Below are 24074 nucleotides of genomic sequence, written 5' to 3' on the forward strand. Positions count from 1 at the left end.
CCCCGGCTTTTGCGGCCTAGTATCGCATATTCCCGCCCCCAGGCCTGCCAGTCAGGGAAGGGCGGGACGCTGCACAGGACGTTAGTGCTGAGGGTTGGGGCATACTTGTATCCTCCTCCCCCCTCATACAGCACACTGGGGCTCCAGATTCCCGCACTTTCTAGGGCACGCCCACGGCCCCCTCCTCTCCACAGAACGCCGGCAGCCATTCCTGTCAGCACTTCTAACGCTGGAGAGGAGAGACAACAGGCTCTGGGAGGCCCATGCAGGGATTCTGGTGATCACACAACCGCTTTGAGCGGTCGGTAAGCAGCACCTGAGGTGCTGGCCCCACTGAGTGCCGGAGTGTACATATATATATATATATATATGCTTATATGCTATACATTTACACTGTACTGTCGCACTGTTGATTTTTGGCTATATACCCTCCTGGATTGTACTCAGAGGAGACAACAGCATGTCGTCTGCAAATAGCAAGGGTGCCAAAGCACAGGCTTACTTTGCAACCTGTACCTCATGTGCGGCTATACTACCGGCTGGTTCCACGGACCCTCATTGTGTGCAATGCTCGGCCCCTGTGGCACTTACTCAGCCGGAGCCTCTGCTACTGGTGGCCCAGGTAGAACCACCTGCCTACCACTGTCCAGGTGACAGGGACGGAGTTTGCAGTGTTTGCTGACAAACTGTCTGAGACTATGGATAAATGGTCTGCTAGGATACTAGAAGCCTTACAGTCCAGACCGGTGACTCAGGCCCCGGGCACTGTTCAATCATTAACCCCAGGACCCCCTCAATTGGAGCTGCAGAGTGCTCCTGGGATGACCCATGGGTCCCAGGGTGAGGTCTCTGACATGGACCGCAGTCCCAGGCCGCCTAAGCGGGGGCGCTGGGAAATTCCCTCGACTTCATCACACTGTTCAGGTCTCAGCAGGAAGACTCTCTGGATGATGAAGCGGAGTTAGCAGATCAGGATCTGATCCTGAGACCGCGCTTAACCTGGATACACCTGATGGTGACGCCATAGTGAATGACCTTATAGCAACCATCAATCAGGTGTTGGATATTTCTCCACCAGCTCCTACAATTGAGGAGTCAGCTTCTCAGCAGGAGAAATTCCGTTTCAGGTCTCCCAAGCGTCCATGGAGTATGTTTCTGGATCACTCTGACTTCAGAGAGGCAGTCCAGAAACACCGAGCTTGTCAGATAAGCGTTTTTCCAAGCGCCTTAAGGATACACGTTATCCCTTCCCCCCTGACAGTTGTCAAGGGCTGGGCTCAGTGTCCTAAGGTGGATCCTCCTGTCTCCAGACTGGCGGCTAGATCCATAGTGGCAGTGGAAGATGGGGCTTCACTCAAAGATGCCACTGACAGACAGATGGAGCTCTGGTTGAAATCCATCTATGAAGCTATCGGCGCGTCTTTTGCTCCAGCATTCGCAGCCGTATGGGTACTCCAAGCTATCTCAGCTTGTCATGCGCAGATTAATGCAGTCACACGTACATCTGCTCCGCAAGTGTGTCCTTAACCTCTCAGGCGTCGGCGTTTGCGTCCTACGCCATTAATGCGGTCCTGGACTCTACGAGCCGTACAGCGGTAGCATCCGCCAATTCGGTGGCAGTCCGCAGGGCCATGTGGTTACGTGAATGGAAGGCAGACTCCGCTTCCAAAAAGTTCTTAACCGGTTTGCCATTTTCTGGCGACCGCCTGTTTGGTGAACGATTGGATGAAATCATTAAACAATCCAAGGGAAAGGACTCTTCCTTACCCCAGTCCAAACCAAACAGACCTCAACCACGGAAGGTACAATCCAGGTTTCGGTCCTTTCGGCCCACGGGAAGGTCTCAGTTCTCCTCGTCCAAAAGGCCTCAAAAGGATCAGAGGAACTCCGATGCATGGCGGTCTAAGTCACGTCCTAAAAAGACCGCCGGAGGAACCGCTCCCAAGGCGGCCTCCTCATGACTTTCGGCCTCCTCACACCGCATCCTCGGTCGGTGGCAGGCTTTCCCGCTTTTGCGACGCCTGGCTGCCACAGGTAAAAGACCGATGGGTGAGAGACATTCTATCCCACGGTTACAGGATAGAGCTCAGCTCTCGCCCTCCGACTCGTTTTTTCAGAACATCCCCGCCCCCCGAGAGAGCCGATGCTCTTCTTCAGGCGGTGTGCACTCTGAAGGCGGAAGGGGTGGTGATCCCTGTGCCTCTTCAGCAACAGGGTCACGGTTTTTACTCCAACTTGTTTGTGGTACCGAAAAAGGACGGATCCTTCCGTCCTGTTCTGGACCTAAAACTGCTCAACAAACACGTAAAAACCAGGCGGTTCCGTCATCGCCTCAATGTCCAAAGGAGATTTCCTAGCATCAATCGACATCAAAGATGCTTATCTCCACGTACCAATTGCACCAGAGCATCAGCGCTTCCTGCGTTTCGCCATAGGAGACGAACATCTTCAGTTCGTGGCACTACCTTTCGGCCTGGCGACAGCCCCACGGGTCTTCACCAAGGTCATGGCAGCAGTGGTAGCAGTCCTGCACTCTCAGGGACACTCGGTGATCCCTTACTTAGACGATCTGCTTGTCAAGGCACCCACTCAAGTGGCATGCCAACACAGCCTGAACATTGCTCTGGAGACTCTCCAGAGTTTCGGGTGGATCATCAATTTTCCAAAGTCAAATCTGACACCGGCCCAATCTCTGACATATCTTGGCATGGAGTTTCATACTCTTCCAGCGATAGTGAAGCTTCCGCTGGACAAACAGCGTTCACTACAGACAGGGGTGCGATCTCTCCTTCAAGGCCAGTCAAACCCTCTGAGGCGCCTCATGCACTTCCTAGGGAAGATGGTAGCAGCAATGGAGGCAGTTCCTTTTGCGCAGTTTCATCTGCGTCCTCTTCAATGGGACATTCTCCGAAAATGGGACAGGAAGTCGACGTCCCTCGACAGGAAAGTCTCCCTTTCACGGGCAGCCAAGGCTTCCCTTCAGTGGTGGCTTCTCCCCACTTCTCTGTCGGGGGGGAAATCCTTCCTTCCCCCATCATGGGCTGTGGTCACGACGGACGTGAGCCTGTCAGGGTGGGGAGCGGTCTTTCTCCACCACAGGGCTCAGGGAACCTGGACTCCGACAGTCCTCCCTTCAGATCAATGTTCTGGAGATAAGGGCAGTGTATCTTGCCCTAAAGGCGTTCCAGCCGTGGCTGGAAGGCCAGCAAATCCGAATTCAGTCGGACAACTCCACAGCGGTGGCATACATCAACCACCAAGGGGGAACACGCAGTCGGCAAGCCTTCCAGGAAGTCCGGCGGATTCTTATGTGGGTGGAAGCCACGGCCTCCACCATATCCGCAGTTCACATCCCGGGCGTAGAAAACTGGGAAGCAGACTTTCTCAGTCGCCAGGGCATGGACGCAGGGGAATGGTCCCTTCACCCGGACGTGTTTCAGGAGATCTGTTGCCGCTGGGGGATGCCGGACGTCGACCTAATGGCGTCACGGCACAACAACAAGGTCCCAACATTCATGGCACGGTCTCAAGATCACAGAGCTCTGGCGGCAGACTCCTTAGTTCAGGATTGGTCGCAGTTTCAGCTCCCTTATGTGTTTCCTCCTCTGGCACTGTTGCCCAGAGTGTTACGCAAGATCAGGTCCGACTGTCGCCGCGCCATCCTCGTCGCGCCAGACTGGCCGAGGAGGTCGTGGTACCCAGATCTGTGGCATCTCACGGTGGGTCAACCGTGGCCACTACCAGACCGACCAGACTTGCTGTCTCAAGGGCCGTTTTTCCATCTGAATTCTGCGGCCCTCAACCTGACTGTGTGGCCATTGAGTCCTGGATCCTAGCGTCTTCAGGGATATCTCAAGAGGTCATTGCCACTATGAGACAGGCTAGGAAACCAACGTCCGCCAAGATCTACCACAGGACGTGGAGGATATTCCTATCTTGGTGCTCGGATCAGGGATTTTCTCCCTGGCCATTTGCCTTGCCCACTTTTCTTTCCTTCCTTCAATCAGGATTGGAAAAAGGGTTGTCGCTCGGCTCTCTTAAGGGACAAGTCTCAGCGCTCTCTGTGTTTTTTCAGAAGCGCCTGGCCAGACTTCCACAGGTACGCACGTTCCTGCAGGGGGTTTGTCACATAGTCCCTCCTTACAAGCGTCCGTTAGAACCCTGGGATCTGAACAGGGTACTGATGGCTCTTCAGAAACCACCTTTCGAGCCAATGAAGGATATTTCTCTTTCACGCCTTTCACAGAAAGTGGTTTTCCTAGTAGCAGTCACATCACTTCGGAGAGTGTCTGAGCTAGCAGCGCTGTCATGCAAAGCCCCTTTCCTGGTGTTTCACCAGGACAAGGTGGTTCTGCGTCCGGTTCCGGAATTTCTACCTAAGGTGGTATCCCCCTTTCATCTCAATCAGGATATCTCCTTACCCTCTTTTTGTCCTCATCCAGTTCACCAGTGTGAAAAGGATCTGCACTTGTTAGATCTGGTGAGAGCACTCAGACTCTACATTTCTCGTACGGCGCCCCTGCGCCGTTCGGATGCACTCTTTGTCCTTGTCGCTGGCCAGCGTAAAGGGTCACAGGCTTCGAAATCAACTCTGGCTCGGTGGATCAAGGAACCAATTCTCGAAGCTTATCGATCTTCTGGGCTTCCGGTTCCCTCTGGGCTGAAAGCCCATTCTACCAGAGCCGTGGGTGCGTCCTGGGCTTTGCGGCACCAGGCTACGGCTCAGCAGGTGTGTCAGGCGGCTACCTGGTCGAGCCTGCACACTTTCACGAAACACTATCAGGTGCATACCTATGCTTCGGCGGATGCCAGCCTAGGTAGGCAAGTCCTTCAGGCGGCGGTTGCCCACCTGTAGGAAAGGGCCGTGGTACGGCTCTATTACGAGGTATTATTTTACCCACCCAGGGACTGCTTTTGGACGTCCCAATTGTCTGGGTCTCCCAATGGAGCGACAAAGAAGAAGGGAATTTTGTTTACTTACCGTAAATTCCTTTTCTTCTAGCTCCAATTGGGAGACCCAGCACCCGCCCCTGTTCCCTTCGGGCTGTTGTTCTTTGTGTACACATGTTGTTCATGTTGAATGGTTTCAGTTCTCCGAAATTCCTTCGGATTGAATTTACTTTAAACCAATTTATAACTTTTACTCCTTCTTGCTTTTGCACCAAAACTGAGGAGCCCGTGATGCACGGGGGGTGTATAGGCAGAAGGGGAGGGGCTTTACACTTTTAAGTGTAATACTTTGTGTGGCCTCCGGAGGCAGAAGCTATACACCCAATTGTCTGGGTCTCCCAATTGGAGCTAGAAGAAAAGGAATTTACGGTAAGTAAACAAAATTCCCTTCTTTTTTTTATTGGCAATTATTGGAGTTCTTATAGAAATGAGGTAGAGGTCCGTGCATGCGTGGCCACCTTTTCATTCCTGTCAGCACATAATGGGGCGCCATTCCTAGAATGGATCTGGGTGGGATGTTTACTTCCCGCTCATCTCCGTCCCTCTACTTCTATGGAACGGCTGCCGTGTGACGTTGCTGTGACGCCGCACGACCCGCCCCCTTCGAAAGGAGGTGGATCGCTGGCCAGAGCGACGTCGCAGGAAAGGTAAGTCCGTGTGACGGGTGTAAGCGAGGTTGTGCGCGACGGGCAACGATTTGCCCGTGTCGCACAACCGACGAGGGCGGGTAGGATCGCTTGCGATCTCGCTAGCGAGATCGCAGCATGTAAAGCCGGCTTTAGACACTCCCTTAGGCCCTATGCACATGCTGCGGATTTTACTGTGGAATTGCCACATATTTCGCTGAAGGAATGCTGCAGAAAATGTTTATAACTTTTCTGCAGTCATTCCCCAGCAAAACCTATGGAGATTGAAAAAGCTGTGCGCACACTACGTTTTTTTTGGGTTTTTTGTTTTTTTGGGGGTTTTTTTGGCCCTGCGGGTTTTGCCATCGATCATTAGTGAAGGCATATGATAGCAATAGGTCATTGCTTTGCGTTAGGAAAACACTTTTAATGAAGAAAATGCCAATTTAGTTTTTTTTTTAATTTTTACATGCGCATTTACTATTGTAGGAAAAGCAAGAATGGTGGTGGATTTACATTGCAGACAGAAAGGATCAGACGTTAATATCTATGCCCTATCATGTTTGTACACTACGGGATCAAGAAGAGGTAAGGTCAATGCAGAGAAGTTGATAAAGTGTATACTTTCAGTATGTGGTACATTTACCTCTGAGTGTAGTCACCATGTCTTTTGGGGGCACTTGCAATGTTTCCATATAGGTCTTGTATCACATAGATTACTGGCTGAAGCCGGTCTGAAACAATCACAGAATTTAGATTCGGGAACACAGCAGAGCTGCCCTGTCTACACCAGGCTCTCAATAGAGATTGTGCATTGACTGTGAGGTGTCAGTCACAGCAGGGGTTTGTTGACTGCCCTGCATGTGAGTTTCTAGTCCTGTAATGGTAATCACAGGGTAATAAACCCTTTAGTGTACATTAAACAGCATACATACCGATAAGAGAAGCACAGTTGCTTTTTAACTCCTACAGCATTCTATCCTCAGCTTACATGGCAAAAAGTGTCAACAGATTCTCTTTAAATATCTCACTCTCTCGCTCTTGATCTTTTCTCCCCTCCTTCTCTTTTCTCCCCTCCTTCTCTTTTCTCCCCTCCTTCTCTTTTCTCCCCTCCTTCTCTTTTCTTCCCGCCTTCTCTTTTCTCACTCGCCTTCTTCTCCTTTTCTCACCCGCCTTCTTCTCCTTTTCTCACCCGCCTTCTTCTCCTTTTCTCACCCGCCTTCTTCTCCTTTTCTCACCCGCCTTCTTCTCCTTTTCTCACCCGCCTTCTTCTCCTTTTCTCACCCGCCTTCTTCTTCTTTTCTCACCCGCCTTCTTCTTCTTTTCTCACCAGCCTTCTTTTCTTTGCTCACCCGCCTTCTTTTCTTTGCTCACCCGCCTTCTTTTCTTTGCTCACCCGCCTTCTTTTCTTTGCTCACCCGCCTTCTTTTCTTTGCTCACCCGCCTTCTTTTCTTTGCTCACCCGCCTTCTTTTCTTTGCTCACCCGCCTTCTTTTCTTTGCTCACCCGCCTTCTTTTCTTTGCTCACCCGCCTTCTTTTCTTTGCTCACCCGCTTTCTTTTCTTTGCTCACCCGCCTTCTTTTCTTTGCTCACCCGCCTTCTTTTCTTTGCTCACCCGCCTTCTTTTCTTTGCTCACCCTTCTTCACTTTTCTCTGTAGCAGATTTAACAGGGCTATTAATGCTGAGCGGTGTATAACCCCACCCACACCTCTGTTTAATAGATGGCAAGCAGCTTATCCTGTAGTGATAATCTGCTAATAATGTAATGATTTGCTGCTGATAAAACAGACTGTACTGAAACAGTAAATTGTAGCCCTTTACATGACACATTGATGGAATTGGGATCTGTGCCCCTACATCATGGTTTCAGATTTCATAGCAAAAACCTGCTGACCTATTCCCTTTGAATTGAAAGGCTTCACAAATGAGAATGTGAGAACACTGTGAAGTTTTATATTTCACTGGATGTGTGCTTTAGACTACATTGATAGGAGCAGATAAGCTGTAAATCTTCCATCCAGATTTTTCGGGCTTCAGCATGTTATACCAGCAAATTGGATATGGAGCTTACTATGTACTGTAATATATAGAAGCGGAAAAACCTAATCAATGCAAATTATAAAAGATTTTAGGTGAAATGCATGCATTTCATAATGAGAGAAAAAAAAAAATCTCAATTGATGTACATTATTTTTAACCCCTTCACAACCTTGGACATATATTTAAGTCCTAGGTCGCCTCCAACTGGTTACCGTGAGCCTGCGGTCATCCCTGCACATGCCTGCTGATCTGATCTGTAGATAGCGCCTGTTAACCCCTTAGATCGAGCTGTCAAATTCTGACAGCGTAATCTAAACTGCTTCGGCGGGGATTGCGCCATTCCCTGCCTTGATCACGGGGCGCTAATGGGATGGCCTGGCAGCGTGGAGTCAGATGATCTGTCTCTGACATAACATGTGTCACGATCAGCCGGGGGGTCACTCAGAAATCCCCCGTGCTGTCCACCAAGGTCACGATCGGGGGGTAACAAGTGGGGGTCACCCCTCCCTTATACCTCCCGACCGACAGACAGAGCACGTGACGCGCTCTCTAGCGCCCCTCTTATAGTCAGGCCAATTATGGAATTGCCCGAAAATAAGCAAGGAGGCCGCTATTCTACTTATGCCGATGATTGAAGGGTTCCCGGTGAGAGTAGGGTATATATTCCCCCGACCTCCGCGGACGGAATATATAAAAACCTCTCCGAATCTCACTGGCTGCCCCACAATGATCCTTGGCACAACTCGCTGTCACCAACCGATTCACGGTAACTATTAGCCGAACACACAGGCGTGTGGTTCAAGATTGAGATAACAGAACAGCCCAAGATTGATTATATAATTTAATCGGCCTAAGCCACACTAGAACTACAATAGATACAATAGGGGATCTACAGAATATACATAGGTCAGAGTACAGTTACAAGCAAGATATGGATTACAAACAGGTATACAATTCAATCAGTTACCTTGTGCATCTGGCCACAGGGGGGCGCTGTAGACCAGGTTTCTAGGATCTTTCCCACAGATGTTTCCTACACGTGACCCCCGGCGAAAGAACACTGGAAAATGGCCGAATTGGGGTTATCAACCTGGTCAGATCCAGGTCCCCTCCTACCTTAGTGACCTCACAGGGAAGCACTGCCACTCCCCCTGCATTGCGTCAGAGTAATATCCCAGAAGGGGCTATTACCCGCAACTCCGGACTGGGAGGTCCGATCGGGACGGTTCTGGTGCCATCAGATCCGCCCAGGTCCCCTCTGCATTTTGAGTCCAAGCAAGGCTCATTTACCGGACTCCTACTAGCAGTTCTCTATATCTCGCCGCCCCAGGGTGCCACATAGACTTTGAGGATATGCACAGATTCAGCTCGAAGTCCCGATTGTAACGATGTAGGGGGTGTATGGCTGAGACGCACGATAATATCATAACTGGGTATGATATTACGGAGCCAGCAGTATGCTCTCCTGTGGTGCCTAGCTTCCTTTTGGTTCTGCCAGGTCACTGTCCACTTTCTTTGATGAGTGGACACAGCTCCCAGGGGGTCTTCCTCTCTCTCTTTGTTGTAAAGGCCTGAGAGGACAAGCGATCTACATATCACAGGAGATGGCCTTCTGCTGGGTGAGTGGAACACAGACCAGTTCCTCTGACACCTATCTGCTAAACAAACCATTTATCCCTGTGGTAACTTTTCTGATTGAAGGAGTTGTGTAAAGGAAAGGGGGGGGTGACACCAGGAGAGGGCTTACGGACATGACTTGAATATCATGATTTATCGTCATATCTCCGGATTTACCTCACAACATGTTTCCTGTGTATGTTGGCACAGCGCCAGCACTCGCCATAACACAGCATTTCTGCTGATCAGAGCGATACTGACGCATCGGTCTAACAAGGTGATGCGATCAGACACTGCTGGGATAAAGTCCCCTAGAGGGACTAGTAAAATTAAATAAAAAATGTAAAAAGAAAATTTTTGAAAAAATATTAAAAAAAATAAATTTAAAATCCCCCCCCCACCCTTTTGACCCATTAAAAAGAAAGCAATAAAATATACACATTTGGTATTGCTGCGTTCAGAAATGCCCGATCTATCAAATTATAAAATCAATTAATCTAATGAGTACATGGCGTGCCTAGAAAAAAAAAAGCCAAAATTTACATTTTTGGGAGGGGGTCATCACAACATTGATTTTAAAATGCAATAACAGGCAATCAAAAAAAAATCACCCCAGATCCCGAAAAATGATAACTCAACGGGTCTCGGAAAACGGCAACAACATTAGAAACAGAGCTGTGATTGGTTGCTATAGGCCACCTGATAAATAGCCAGGATGTCAAAACGGCCAGAATATTACCTCACGCATCCAAACATTAAGTAAGCGTTTTTTTGGGGGGGGCGAATAACTGTAAAGCGCGGGGTTAAATTTTCCCCTCAAAACAGTCTATGACGTTCCCTGAGTCACATGAGGCGTCTGTGCAAAATTTTGTAATTGTAAATGCGACGGGGCGGATTCCTTTAGCACACACACACACGCACGCACACACACACACGCACGCACACAAACACACATACTTGTGTGTATGTATGTGAGTGTGTGTATGTAGGTGTGTGTGTGTTTGTGTATATATATATATATATATATATATATTATATATGGATGTTGTTGTGTGTAGTTACCAAGTGTTTGTGTAGGGCGCTGTACATGTTCTGGGTGTTGTCTGGGTGTGGCGGGGGGTGAGAGCGGTGTTGTATGTATGTTGCGTTGTTTGTGGAGCGCTGTGTGGTGTGTTTTGGGGGGAGGTATGTTTTGTGCAATGTGTGTGTTGTGCGGTATGTGCGTATATTTATGTATGCCGCGGTGTTTGTGTGTTGGGTGTTGTGTGTGTGCAGCGTTGTCTGTGTTTGTGGGTGTCTGTGTATGGTGGTGTTTGTGGTTCCCTGTGTGTGTGTGTGTGTGTGTGTATTGGGGGGAGGTGTGCACCTCCCATCGTGCTCCATCCCCCATGCTGCGCATTCCCCATCGTGCTCCATCCCCCATGCTGCGCACCCCCCATCGTGCTCCATCCCCCATGCTGCGCACCCCCCATCGTGCTCCATCCTCCATGCTGCGCACTCCACATCGTGCTCCATCCTCCATGCTGCGCACTCCCCATCGTGCTCCATCCCCCATGCTGCGCACCCCCCATCGTGCTACATCCCCCATGCTGCGCACTCCCCATCGTGCTACATCCCCCATGCTGCGCACTCCCTATCGTGCTACATCCCCCATGCTGCGCACCCCCCATCGTGCTACATCCCCCATCGTGCAACATCCCCCATGCTGCACACTCCCCATCGTGCTACATCCCCCATGCTGCGCACTCCCCATCGTGCTACATCCCCCATGCTGCGCACTCCCCATCGTGCTACATCCCCCATGCTGCGCACTCCCCATCGTGCTACATCCCCCCATGCTGCGCACTCCCCATCGTGCTACATCCCCCCATGCTGCGCACTCCCCATCGTGCTACATCCCCCATGCTGCGCACTCCCCATCGTGCTACATCCCCCATGCTGCGCACTCCCCATCGTGCTACATCCCCCCATGCTGCGCACTCCCCATCGTGCTACATCCCCCCCATGCTGCGCACTCCCCATCGTGCTACATCCCCCCCATGCTGCGCACTCCCCATCGTGCTACATCCCCCCCATGCTGCGCACTCCCCATCGTGCTACATCCCCCATGCTGCGCACTCCCCATCGTGCTACATCCCCCATGCTGCGCACTCCCCATCGTGCTACATCCCCCATGCTGCGCACTCCCCATCGTGCTACATCCCCCATGCTGCGCACCCCCCATCGTGCTACATCCCCCATCGTGCAACATCCCCCATGCTGCACACTCCCCATCGTGCTACATCCCCCATGCTGCGCACTCCCCATCGTGCTACATCCCCCATGCTGCGCACTCCCCATCGTGCTACATCCCCCATGCTGCGCACTCCCCATCGTGCTACATCCCCCCATGCTGCGCACTCCCCATCGTGCTACATCCCCCCATGCTGCGCACTCCCCATCGTGCTACATCCCCCCATGCTGCGCACTCCCCATCGTGCTACATCCCCCATGCTGCGCACTCCCCATCGTGCTACATCCCCCCATGCTGCGCACTCCCCATCGTGCTACATCCCCCCCATGCTGCGCACTCCCCATCGTGCTACATCCCCCCCATGCTGCGCACTCCCCATCGTGCTACATCCCCCCCCATGCTGCGCACTCCCCATCGTGCTACATCCCCCATGCTGCGCACTCCCCATCGTGCTACATCCCCCATGCTGCGCACTCCCCATCGTGCTACATCCCCCATGCTGCGCACTCCCCATCGTGCTACATCCCCCATGCTGCGCACTCCCCATCGTGCTACATCCCCCCATGCTGCGCACTTCCCATCGTGCTACATCCCCCCATGCTGCGCACTCCCCATCGTGCTACGTCCCCCCATGCTGCGCACTCCCCATCGTGCTACGTCCCCCCATGCTGCGCACTCCCCATCGTGCTACATCCCCCATGCTGCGCACCCCATCGTGCTACATCCCCCATGCTGCGCACCCCCCATCGTGCTACATCTCCCATGCTATAATAGTTCTCCTATTATACTCAGAGAGGAGTATAATAGGAGGACTGTAATAGGAGGAGTAGTCCTGGGGGGAGAGGAGTATAATGCCGGCTCCCTGCACAGGTGTACCGGGAGCCGGTGTACACTGGTAACTATGATACACATCGGATAACTAAGGGACCTTAGTTACCCGATGTGTATAATGGTTACCAGCGTTCACGGGCTCCGTCAAGATCCCAGCATCGCAAGGTTATGTCTGGCGCTGCTGGGATCGTGACGGAGCCGGTGTACACTGGTAACTATGATACACATCGGGTAACCAAGGGACCTTAGTTACCCGATGTGTATAATGGTTACCAGCGTTCACGGGCTCCGTCAAGATCCCAGCATCGCAAGGTTACGTCTGGCGCTGCTGGGATCGTGACGGAGCCGGTGTAGAAGCAAGTGATATCCCAGGATGTGTTGAGTGTGTGGATGTGATGTGTGAGGTGTGTGTGAGAGGGAGAGTGATCTGATGTGTGTGTGTGTACTCACCTGGGAGTCGGAGCTCCGTGTCAGTTGGGCCAGAGCGAGCGTGCATTGCGTGAGGGGGGCGGGGCCTGCAGAGAGCCGGGGCGAGAGGCCAATCCGTGTGGGGGGGGGCCATGGCGAGCCCAGCGGCCAATCAGCTTTGTGTAACCGTAAGGACACAATTTTGGAGCATGACAGACAGACGGACAGACAGAATAAGGCAATTATATATGTATATATATATGTACATATATGTATATATGTATGTGTATAAATAATATAATATACACACACACACTGTATTCGTACATACATACAGTGTGTGTATGTATGTGTGTGTGTGTGTGTGTATATATATATATGTGTGTGTGTGTGTGTGTATGTATGTGTATATATATATATATATATATATATATATATATATATATATATATATATATATATATATATATATATATAATATATATATATATAGTGTGTATGTATGTATATAATATATAATAATATACTCACACACTCTGCAAATAAAGGTAACAACATTGAATTTATTGCTGGAAACTAAATCATCCTCCAAATACTATATATCTGTAGATTGTATTACTTTGCAGTGTCATTTACATTCTTTTATATTTCTTTCTATTTAAGGTGGAGCTAAAATTTCCAGCACCAAATAAACCTGGAAATTATCAATACACTGTGTTCTTAAGGTCTGATTCTTACATGGGTTTAGATCAGGTTAAACCTTTGAAGGTAAGATGACTGAAGCACAGAAAAACAGTGGAATTGTAAAATTCTAGCGTGGTTATGAAGCATGTTTTTTATATATAGGATGAGGCATGTTTAAATCCAAATGCCCCCTGACCTCTGGCTTTGGGAGTCAGCCCTGATGAAATTGGTACACTCCGGAAAGTTTCACAAAATGTGTATGGGCACCTTTTAGGGTATATTTTTCCTTTCGCACTATGTTTTAACATGTGAAAAGCAAGAAATAGACTTTAAATGGAAGTGCCTGCTAGGGCTTAATGGGAAATATTATGTACCTGTTTCTAGCAAGCACATCTCATAGATGCAATGCATATATCAGATGTTATACAGCTCACTGAATATACTAGTCTCCAAAATCGCCTTCTATTTAACACAACAGACAAAACGTCTGTGATCTATTTTGTTATGGGATGTCTACAATAAGCACTAGGTTACTACAACAGGACCATGGCCTAACTGGGTAGCATTTTTCCTAATCTGTACTATGCGTCCTACAATTTGATACAAACAAGGGATGTTGTGTGGTATTATAAAGCAACTTGCATATAAGAAGTTTGACGCTCAAAACTCTCTGCACTGTCTTCCACATGGGATGCCCTCCCCGGAAGTGTGTATCCCATGTGTAAGCAGTGGTCTAGATGCAGTTACACCTGTTTTAACTAAGTCTGTCCTTTATTAATGTAGCAGAGATATGCGGATATGCGATTGCATTTATGTTGCAGAGATATGTGCACAGGCATGTCAATGTAGCAGAGTTGACTGTATGTTAATATAACACAGCTGTCTGTGTGCCCATCGATGTAACATAGTGCGTTTGTTTACGTTGATGGAGCAAAGGGGGGTGGGTGTGTGTGTGTGTGTGTGTGTGTGTGTGTGTGTGTGTGTGTGTGTGTGTGTGTGCGCGCGCGCGCACGCAAGTAGATCTAGCAAGTGTGTGTGTGTGTGCGCGCGCGCGCACGCAAGTAGATCTAACAAGTGTGTGTGTGTGCGTGCGCGCGAATGCGTCGCTCTAGCAGAGGGGTATGTGTGCGTGTTGATGTATTAGTGGGGGGTTCAGGCATTGGTGTAGTAGAGGGTTATGTATACATGTCAATTTAATAGAGGGGTGTGTAGCGCGTTGATGTAGCATAGAGCATAGGTGCGCGTGCATGCATATGTTGGTTGTAGCGGAGACTCTACTATTTTCTGCTGTGTTAACTTGGGGTACTTCTCAATGCATATCAGACTTGAGAACTATGTATAGCATGACGTGCACTTTTATTCACCGGAATACTTCTGTTGAAATGTCACTTCTTTATTTTCCATAACCAGCTGGAAGTTCATGAAGCTAAACCAATACCTGATAACCATCCACAGTGGGATACTACAATGGAGGGTGATGATGACCAAGGAGACAGTGAGGGCTTTGAAGAAAGCTATGACGAAGAGGAGGAAGAAGAGGAAGATGATTAAGTTAAATTAATTAAACGGACTTAAAAGATTTGCACACGGTCATCTATCTGATATCGGAGCTATTCCAATCGCCAGAGCCACAGTGTAGACGTTTTTTGGTTTTTTTTGTTTTTTTCCAAGGGGGGGAAACTAATAATTTTTAAATTACACTTCATAATACTGAGTTTTGTGACCATTGGCTTTGAAGGTCACATAATCCCTTGCCATGTGCAAAGGCCTAGTGAGTTGGTAAAGCCAAACATTGCAAAGTGAAGCAATGTTTCTTTTACTCCATCGAAAAGAAAATAAAGATTTTTCTGAAACTGATTGTCTTGAATTTGCAAAGGAGATATGTTTGCCGCTGGTAATGTCGATCACTCACCCAGGACTTTCACTACCATGGTTTTTGGTTGAGTTTGTTTCCTCCCACACGGTCAGATATAGCTTAGTACACAACTTTCCATATATTTAGTGTAATTTCCACATATTCAATGTTGTATCACCTGGTTGTACTCTATTTGTTTTTTTTTTTTTTTTGTTAAAACATTCCTCCAAATTTTATTTTTTTACAAGGGTCTAACGTGTAATGCCCTATACAATCCAAATCATACCATGTAATAATTGTCACGATTACCACTAGCCTATCAATGCAAATATGGGATTGGCAAAGGAATGGCTCTGTAAATCATGGGACCACAAGTTGCCGTATGTTTGTGGTTTTTATGCAAAGATGCCTTTTTTGTAGAAGATACATTAAAGAGGCTATGAAGTTACTTCTGAAAAGTCTTAAATGTCAAGATGAGTAGCGTTGTGCTCTGTGACAGTACCACGACGAGAATGTACCAGCCAGCTATAGTCTTCAGAGCAGTGCCAAGCTTGACTCGACCTGTCCTGACGCTGTGGTATCCACATGTGGAATGTGTGTGTGGTTCCTTCTGTGTACGCTCACTTGGCCTTCTTCAAAGATGAGAATGAAGGGGGTTACATGCACATAACTGTGTAACGCTCAGTATACTACTACTACACCATTGATGACTGTTTTGCATTTGTAATGTGTACTTCCACCCCCTCCTCCCACAGATAAATAATAGGGGAGAAAATTCGTAATTTTCTGAATATTTGCTATTATTCTGTAAATAAATAGCATTTCACATAGTAAGTGGTTCTGTATAGTATATACCTGTTTCTCCCAGGTGGATCTTTCATACTACAGAAATGGATATTGCTCGGTTATTGTTGCAGAATGTGAAAATAACAGGGTGAGGTAGTTATGTCAGGGATTTTTATGGTTTGTGTGATACTAAGATTTGGAACGTGTGGCAAATCACTTTCCTGCACTTTTTACACATTCTGCAATTTATGTGGCCAATTGGTGAACACACAAAAAAAAATTGCCATTTTCTGAAAACGGGTTGTTCTTTAAATGCAAACTGACATTGAAAAAAAACTCTTTGTAATGCAATAGTTGCGAATAAAATTCAGAGGTTAAATGGTATTTGTTATTGTGTCTTAATAGGCCAAAAAGAAAATGTCATGTAAGGCCTCGTGCGCACAATGAGTATTTTGTTGTTTTATCTACGTATTTGTAAGCCAAAACCAGGAGTGGGTGAAGAATACAGAAGCGGTGCCCGTGTTTCTAGAAGGCTGGCGTCACACTGGTGTATGACTCGCATGAGTGCAATGTGAGAAAATATCGCATTGCACTTGGCCCCATGTTAGACAATGCTGCAGCTCAGATCTGCTTGTTTTCCTCAGCCCTAATCGGACTGAGGAAAAAATCTCAGCATGCTGTAATTGTCTGCGAGAGCCATATCACTTGTATGGGTGAAACATCAGACTGCACCCGGATGTTATCCAAGTGCAGTGCGAATGCGATATACACACAGGCTGACAATGGTGGAGATGGGGGGGGGATTAATTCCTCCCTCTCTTCCGTAGCGCCCGCCCTCAGCTTTGCAGCTGTGACCCGATAGCAAGTGTGGGTCACAGTTGCATGACACTTGGCTCACGCTCGCAGGAGAGCCTGAGCTGGGGGTCATTAGCATATTACATCCGTTTCTCTCGTATCTGATGCCATACGCTAATGTGACTCCATCTTTATATTTTTCCTCTCACTCTCCCAATCCCTGCTCTGACTTACAAATACTGAGGTAAAAACCACACTAAACACTCATGGTGAGCACATGGCCTTACAAATATTGAGGTAAAAAAACTCACCAAATATTCAACATGAGTACGTGGCCTTACAAATACTGAGGTAAAAAAATCACCAAATATTCAACGTGAGCACGTGGCCTTACAAATACTGAGGTAAAAAAATCACCAAATATTCAACGTGAGCACGTGGCCTTACAAATACTGAGGTAAAAAAATCACCAAATATTCAACGTGAGCACGTGGTCTTACAAATACTGAGGTAAAAAAATCACCAAATATTCAACGTGAGCACGTGGCCTACCAAACGATTTCAATTGGCTTTCACAATAATAAAGTAAGGCGATGACGCGCATGGTACTTCTGCCCTTCACTTGCACTTTGCAGGGGAATTCACAGTAAAGTGTGTGCAGTTTTCCTGTGTCACCCCTACATTTGAAAAAATAAACCTAGCCTAATGGTCCCTCATACATACAATATTAAAACTGATTGATGAATGAACGTTGTTGCTCTTCCGAAAGCTCATTCGTACGAGTTCACCATACTCCCTGCAGATGACAATGGACCTTAACTATATAACCATACATTTAAGATGAACTTGGGGAATACCTGTCTGTTTGTAGGATCTGCCTTTTTCAAGGGTGTAGTTAAAAAAAAAAAAAAAATCAAGCCTTCACTATTCAAACGATCAACGCACAGACCTGCCATCAATCATAGTCGACCAAAATATCAAACATGCCAATCAATAGTTTGGACTATTCTAACCGTTCATTATTCTATGGTCATTAATGACCAATTTTACAAAAGGAACAATTAGTTTGATCGAAATTGTCCTTTTCATTAAACTGTCATTTAATATGTTAAGGGACCTTTAGGAGGACCTGTCAGCACAAATTTAGTATTAAAAGACATTGTTGTAATAGCAGTGAAATAAAGATTACGTAAGAACGACAAAGGGAATTTTTTTTTGTATAAAAGTATTAAATTGAATCACTATTTTAAGTGTAGCAGGGTTCGGACTTTGCACAGGGTATTTTCCTGCTTTTCTGTACAGTATATTCTTTGGCTGCCCAACTGCCTCCGGTCTTTGAATGACTAGTCACTGCTTTTTCTGTCACCTGTCCTCTGTCTGAATCTTGCATTGGCGCAGTTATTGCCATAGGCAGCGCATGCGTAATGATCTCTGAAAGACATTGTTAAGCTGGGAACTTGATCCGCGCATGCACTGTTGTGCCGATTTGTGAGTTTCAAAACAGAAGAAGCAGGTCACTGAAAAAGCACTTAGGGGTCATTCAAAGTGGCAGCTGGAGACGTCAAGGAGGAAAAGGCATAGTGTAAACTCCAGCCTGTATGATTTTATCACCAAGGGTATCAATTTAGTATTAGGCTATGTGCCCACGTGTGTGCGCTCTGCACCGCAGCGTAAAGTCACTGCATGTGCGCTTCAGAGCGCAGCTGAAAAGCTCGGTACTGAAACTTTGGTGACTGCAGAATTCGTGCGCTCTGGATGCTGCCTCTCCCTATAGACAGAATGGAGACAGCATGCAGAGCGCACGAAAGAAGTGACATGTTGCTTTTTAGAATGCAGCGATTTGGTAGCATGCAAATCGCTGCGTTCTAAAACGCAACGTGGGCATGGATTATGCACAATCTTCATAGATTGTGCAGGGGTCACAGGACGCATGCAGTTACGCTGCAGTGCAATACGCAGCGTAACTGCATGCAAATACGCAACGTGGGCACAGAGCCTTACAGCGCCATTACAAAATTGTGCCGACAGGTTCTCATAAAGACTGGTGGTACTTCTGACAAGTAGCTCCACAGCTTTTATAAAGTACACTGTTGGTCAAATTACGACTAACTAAAGGGGTTGTCCAGTCTTGTTAAAAGTTGTTTTGTTTGTTCTTATAATTAAAAAAAAAAAGTATGCACCTTAATTTTCATGTACAGTGGGCACAAAAAATTCAGACCCCTTTTTAAATTTTTCACTGTTTCATTGCAGCCATTCGATAGATTCAAAAAAGTTCATTTTTTTTTTCTCATTAATGTACACTCTGCACCCCATCCATCCTGACAGAAAAAAAGCCAGAAATGTAGAAATTGTTGCAAATTTATTAAACAAAAAAAACTTAAATATCACATGGTCTGAAGTATTCAGACCCTTTTCTCAGTATTGAGTAGAAGCACCCTTTTGAGCTAGTCATGAGTCTTCTTGGGAATGATGCAACAAATTTTTAACACCTGGCTTTGGGGATCCTCTGCCATTATTCTTTGCAGATCCTCTCCAGTTCCATCAGCTTGGATGGTGAACGTTGTTGGGCAGCCATTTTCAGGGCTCGCCAGAGATGCCCAGTTGGTTTTAGGTCTGGGCTCTGGCTGGGCCAGTCAAGAATAGTCAGAGTTGTTCTGAAGCCACTCCTTTTGTTATTTTAGGTGTGTGCTTAGGGTCTTTGTGTTGTTGGAAGGTGAACCTTCGGCCAAGTCGGACGTCCAAAGCACTCTGGAAGAGGTTTTCTTCCAGGATATCTCTTTACTTGGCCGCATTCATCTTTCCTTCAATAGGAACCAGTCGTCTGGTCCCTGCAGCTGAAACCCCCCCCAATAGCATAATGCTGCCACCACCATGTTTCACTGTTGGGATTGTATTGGGCAGGTGATGAGCAGTGCCTGGTTTTCTCCACACATATCTCTTAGAATTATCACCAAAAAGTTCTATCTTCGTCTCATCAGATCAAAGAATCTTATTTCTCAGTCTGGGATTCCTTTGTGGATTTTTTTTTTACCAACTCTATACGGGCTCTTATGTCTTGCACTGAGGAGAGTTTTCCATTGGGCCACTCTGCCATAAAGGCCCGACTCTTGAGGGCCATTTACACGCTGTGACATCGCTAACGATATATTGTCGGGGTCACTGTGTTTGTGATGCACATCCGGCGTTGTTAGCGACATTGCAGCGTGTAATACCTATGAGCGACCTTAAACGATCGCAAAAGAGGCAAAAATCGTTGGTCTGTGATACGTCGTTCATTTACCAAAAATCGTCTGGTCAGTAGCGAGGTTGTTTGTCGTTCCTGCGGCATCACAAATCGCTATGTGTGACACCGCAGGAACGAGGAACAACCTCGTACCTGCGGTCGCCCGCAATGAGGAAGGAATGAGGTGGGCGGGATGTTCGTCCCGCTAATCTCCGCCCCTCCGCTTCTATTGGACGGCTGCCGTGTGACGTCGCTGTGACTCCGCACGAACTGCCCCCTTAGAAAGGAGGCGGTTCGCCGGCCACAGCGACGTCGCAGGGAAGGTAAGTCCGTGTGACTGGTGTAAGCGATGTTGTGCGCCACGGGCAGCGATTTTGCCCGTGACGCACAACAGACGGGGGCGGGTACACTCGCTGATCGCAGCGTGTAAAGCACCCTTTGGAGGGCTGCAGTGATAGTTGACTTTATGCAACTTTCTACCATTTCCCTACTGCATCTCTAGAGCTCAGCCACAGTGATCTTGGGGTTCTTCTTTACCTCTCTCACCAAGGCTCTTCTCCCACGATTGCTCAGTTTGGCTGGATGGCCAGGTCTAGCAAGCATTCTGGTGGTCCCAAACGTCTACCATTTAAGGATTATGGAGGCCACTGTGCTCTTAGTATCCTTGAGTACTGCAGAAATTCTTTTGTGACCTTGGCCAGATCTTTGCCATGCCACAATTGTGTCTCTGAGCTCTTTGGGCAGTTACTTTTGACCTCTTGATTCTCATTTGGTCTGACGTGAGCTGTGAGGTCTTATATAGACAGGTGTGTGCCTTTCCAAATCAAGTCCTATCAGTTTAATTAAACACAGCTGGACTCCAATGAAGGTGTAGAACAATCTCAAGGAGGATCACAAGGAAATGGAAAGCATGTGACTTAAATGAGTGTCTGAGCAAATGGTCTGAATACTTATGACCATCTGATATTTCAGTTTTTCTTGTTTAATAAATTTGCAAACATTTCTAATTAGTTTTTTTTTTTCCTGTCAAGATGTGGTGCAGAGTGTACATTAATGAGAAAAGGGGTCTGAATACTTTCCGTGCCCACTGTAGCTATGGCTGAGTTACTAAAGTTATCTAACTTAGTTCAAGCTTGGACAAGTCATAAAATGTGCCAAGATTGTCATGGTGTTCATGCTAATAGAAAATCTAAAGATGTACTAGATTTCTCAAACGTAGGCCATTTGTTAGTTGGCTTCACAAAGTTATGACCATTTCCTGTACAGTTTTGGCACACAGGATTAAATTTTGGGCTGAACATTCTCCTGACATTTTCTGACCATGCGCCCTTCACCAGACATGTCAAAAATGTGTCCTTAACATATCTGAAGTGCTTAAAAAAATGTGACACAAAGTATGAAAGGCAGGTTTTTGCACAGGTAACTTAATAAGTCAGACCCATTTGTTTTTAACTTCCTCATAATTTTTTAGGACTTCTATTTGCCAATCCTGGAAAGAAATTGCTTTAAGAGGCTGAAAACCTTCTGTACCAATGCTCCTCACAGAGCTTTATCTTGCTACAAGCAGTCTTGTATATTACAGTATACACAAGACTTAACAAGTGTCTAGAGCGGTTCAGTGCCTTTTAAACTGCAGATTTCAGTTGTAAAAATGTCAGTACCTTTTTAAAATCTGTGCCATACATCTGAATGGCATTTGTAAAAATCCTATGCGTAGGCTGTGGGAAAAATTATATGTATAAAGCGGGCTTTACACGCTACGATATATCGAACGAGATGTCAGCGGGGTCACGTCGTAAGTGCCGCACATCCGGCATCGTTAGTGATATCGTAGCGTGTGACAGCTATGAACGAGCAGAAATACTCACCTCGTTCATCGTTGACACGTCGCTCATTTTCTAAAAATCGAACGTCCGGTTATTTAATGTTCCCGAGGCAGTACACATCACTCAGTGTGACATCCTGGGAACGATGAACACAGCTTACCTGCGTCTCGCCGGCAATGCGAAAGGAAGGAGGTGGGCGGGATGTTTACGTCCCGTTAATCTCCGCCCCTCCGAAGCTTCTATTGGGCGGCCGCTGTGTGACGTCGCTGTGACGCCGAACGTCCCTCTCCCTTCAGGAAGTGGATGTTCGCCGCCCACAGTGAGGTCGTTTGGAAGGTAAGTACGTGTGACGGGGGGTTACAGCATTGTGCGACACGGGCAACAAATTGCCCGTGCCTCACAAACGATGGGGGCGGGTGCGATCACATGACATTGAAATGTGTAAAGCAGGCTTAAATCAGATTTTTAGCTATTGAACAAACAAATCTGCCTTGTACACGCTCTAAAGATTCATTTCTTAGGATGCCCCATCTTGGCTCTTGATGGGGCTGTGGATTCCATGTTTTAACTGTTGCCCTATATAACACTTCAGAATTTGAGCATCGTTTTACATGTGTTTTGAGCAGTTTTGCTAATATTTTAGGGGTTTTGAGTGATATTTCTATTTCATAGACAATCCCTGACTAAAGGGTACTTTACACACAGCGACATCGCTGGCGAAGGCACCCGCTCCCGTCGGTTGTGCGTCACGGGAAAATCGCTGCCCGTGGTGCACAACATCGCTAAGAACGGTCACACGTACTTACCTGCCTAGCGACGTCGCTGTGGCCGGCGAACCGCCTCCTTTCTAAGGGGGCGGTTCGTGTGGCGTCACAGTGACTTCACTAAACGGCCGCCCAATAGAAGCGGAGGGGCAGAGATGAGCGGGCGGAACATCCCGCCTACCTCCTTCCTTCCTCCTTTGGGCGGCCGCAGGTACGGTGATGTTCCTCGTTCCTTCGGTGTCACACATAGCGATGTGTGCTACCGCAGGAATGACGAACATCCTGCGTCCTGCAACAGCAAGGATAATCGGGATTAGAACATCGTGTCAACGATTAGGTGAATAATTTTGATAGTTAACGGTCGTTCATGCATTTCACATGCAACAACGGCGCTAATGAGGCCGGATGTGCGTCACGAATATCGTGACCCCAACGACATCTCGTTAGCGATGACGTTGCGTGTAAAGCAGCTTTAACAGTTATTCTACTGCAAAGCGGTTATATATGCATAGAAGATTGTCCTTTCACTTCATTCTTGGCGTTTTTTGGGAGTTTTTTTTATGACCCACATGGTAGGCCCAAAACATTTAGAGAATCCATTTTTGCAAATTCTTGAGGCCATAAACAATCCAGAATCTTCAGAAAACGCTCAACAATGTTTGAAAACTCCAATGACCTTCATTACAGAGTGACACAGGGAAAAACAGGGAAGTATTATTTTTGGGTCCTAAACGAGTAATAGTTTTTTGCCTTATTTGAACCCTGTGATAAGAGTACAGTTTATTATTGGAGTGGCAGATGAGTCAATTTGGGGCGGGGAAAATTTATCTCTTCTACTTTACTCCAAAAAACTACCTGGTAGTAATTGTCAGTTTACCTCTAAGTGCAGGTATTAGGATGAAGTCACAAACACATCAGATGTCGTCACCAAGATATGCACTCTTACGAGCAAAGGTATAATATGAAGCTTTTGGGCCAATGCAAAATATACAAGACCCTCTCCCCTAGCTCATACTACATCATTTTATATGTCAAATGGGTATTTTGGCTCAAAGTCCTAAGTGTGGTCCTAGTGGCATTTCTATAATTAAACAGTCTTCAGCTCGATCTCAAGCCATGGAGGCTTGATGGCTGAACGCTCTATAGGAAGATCAATCTTGTGCAATACTAGATAGGTCCGCCAGGGTCATCTTCGCCTTTTTTCTTGATAATATCAAGCCATTGGCTTGCTGGTCTTCCTCTTCCCCTTGTTCCTTTTATTCTTCAGACCATGATGTTCTTTTCCCGTGATTGCTCTTTGTATCATGTGTCCAAAGTAGGCAAGTCGTAACTTAATGATCCTTGCTTTGAGTGACATGTCTGGCTTGATTTACTCCAAAATTGATTTGTTTGTTCTTCTTGCTATCCATGATATTGATAACCTCCTTCTCCAGC

General features: G+C 47.2%; 1 protein-coding gene across 1 annotated transcript in view; it reads left to right on the plus strand.

Moving 5' to 3' along the window:
• The window catches only part of SEC63 (SEC63 protein translocation regulator), a 138910-nt gene extending 122499 nt beyond the window's left edge, over positions 1-16411 (plus strand). The window contains exons 19-21 of the mRNA XM_075340070.1: positions 6066-6164; positions 13371-13475; positions 14802-16411. Of these exons, the coding sequence (XP_075196185.1) occupies positions 6066-6164; positions 13371-13475; positions 14802-14942 (345 nt within the window). The 3' untranslated portion in view covers positions 14943-16411. The remainder of the gene's footprint in view (positions 1-6065; positions 6165-13370; positions 13476-14801) is intronic.
• The last annotated feature ends 7663 nt before the right edge of the window (positions 16412-24074 follow it).

Source organism: Anomaloglossus baeobatrachus, chromosome 3 (assembly GCF_048569485.1).
Source record: "Anomaloglossus baeobatrachus isolate aAnoBae1 chromosome 3, aAnoBae1.hap1, whole genome shotgun sequence".
Taxonomy (NCBI): domain Eukaryota; kingdom Metazoa; phylum Chordata; class Amphibia; order Anura; family Aromobatidae; genus Anomaloglossus; species Anomaloglossus baeobatrachus.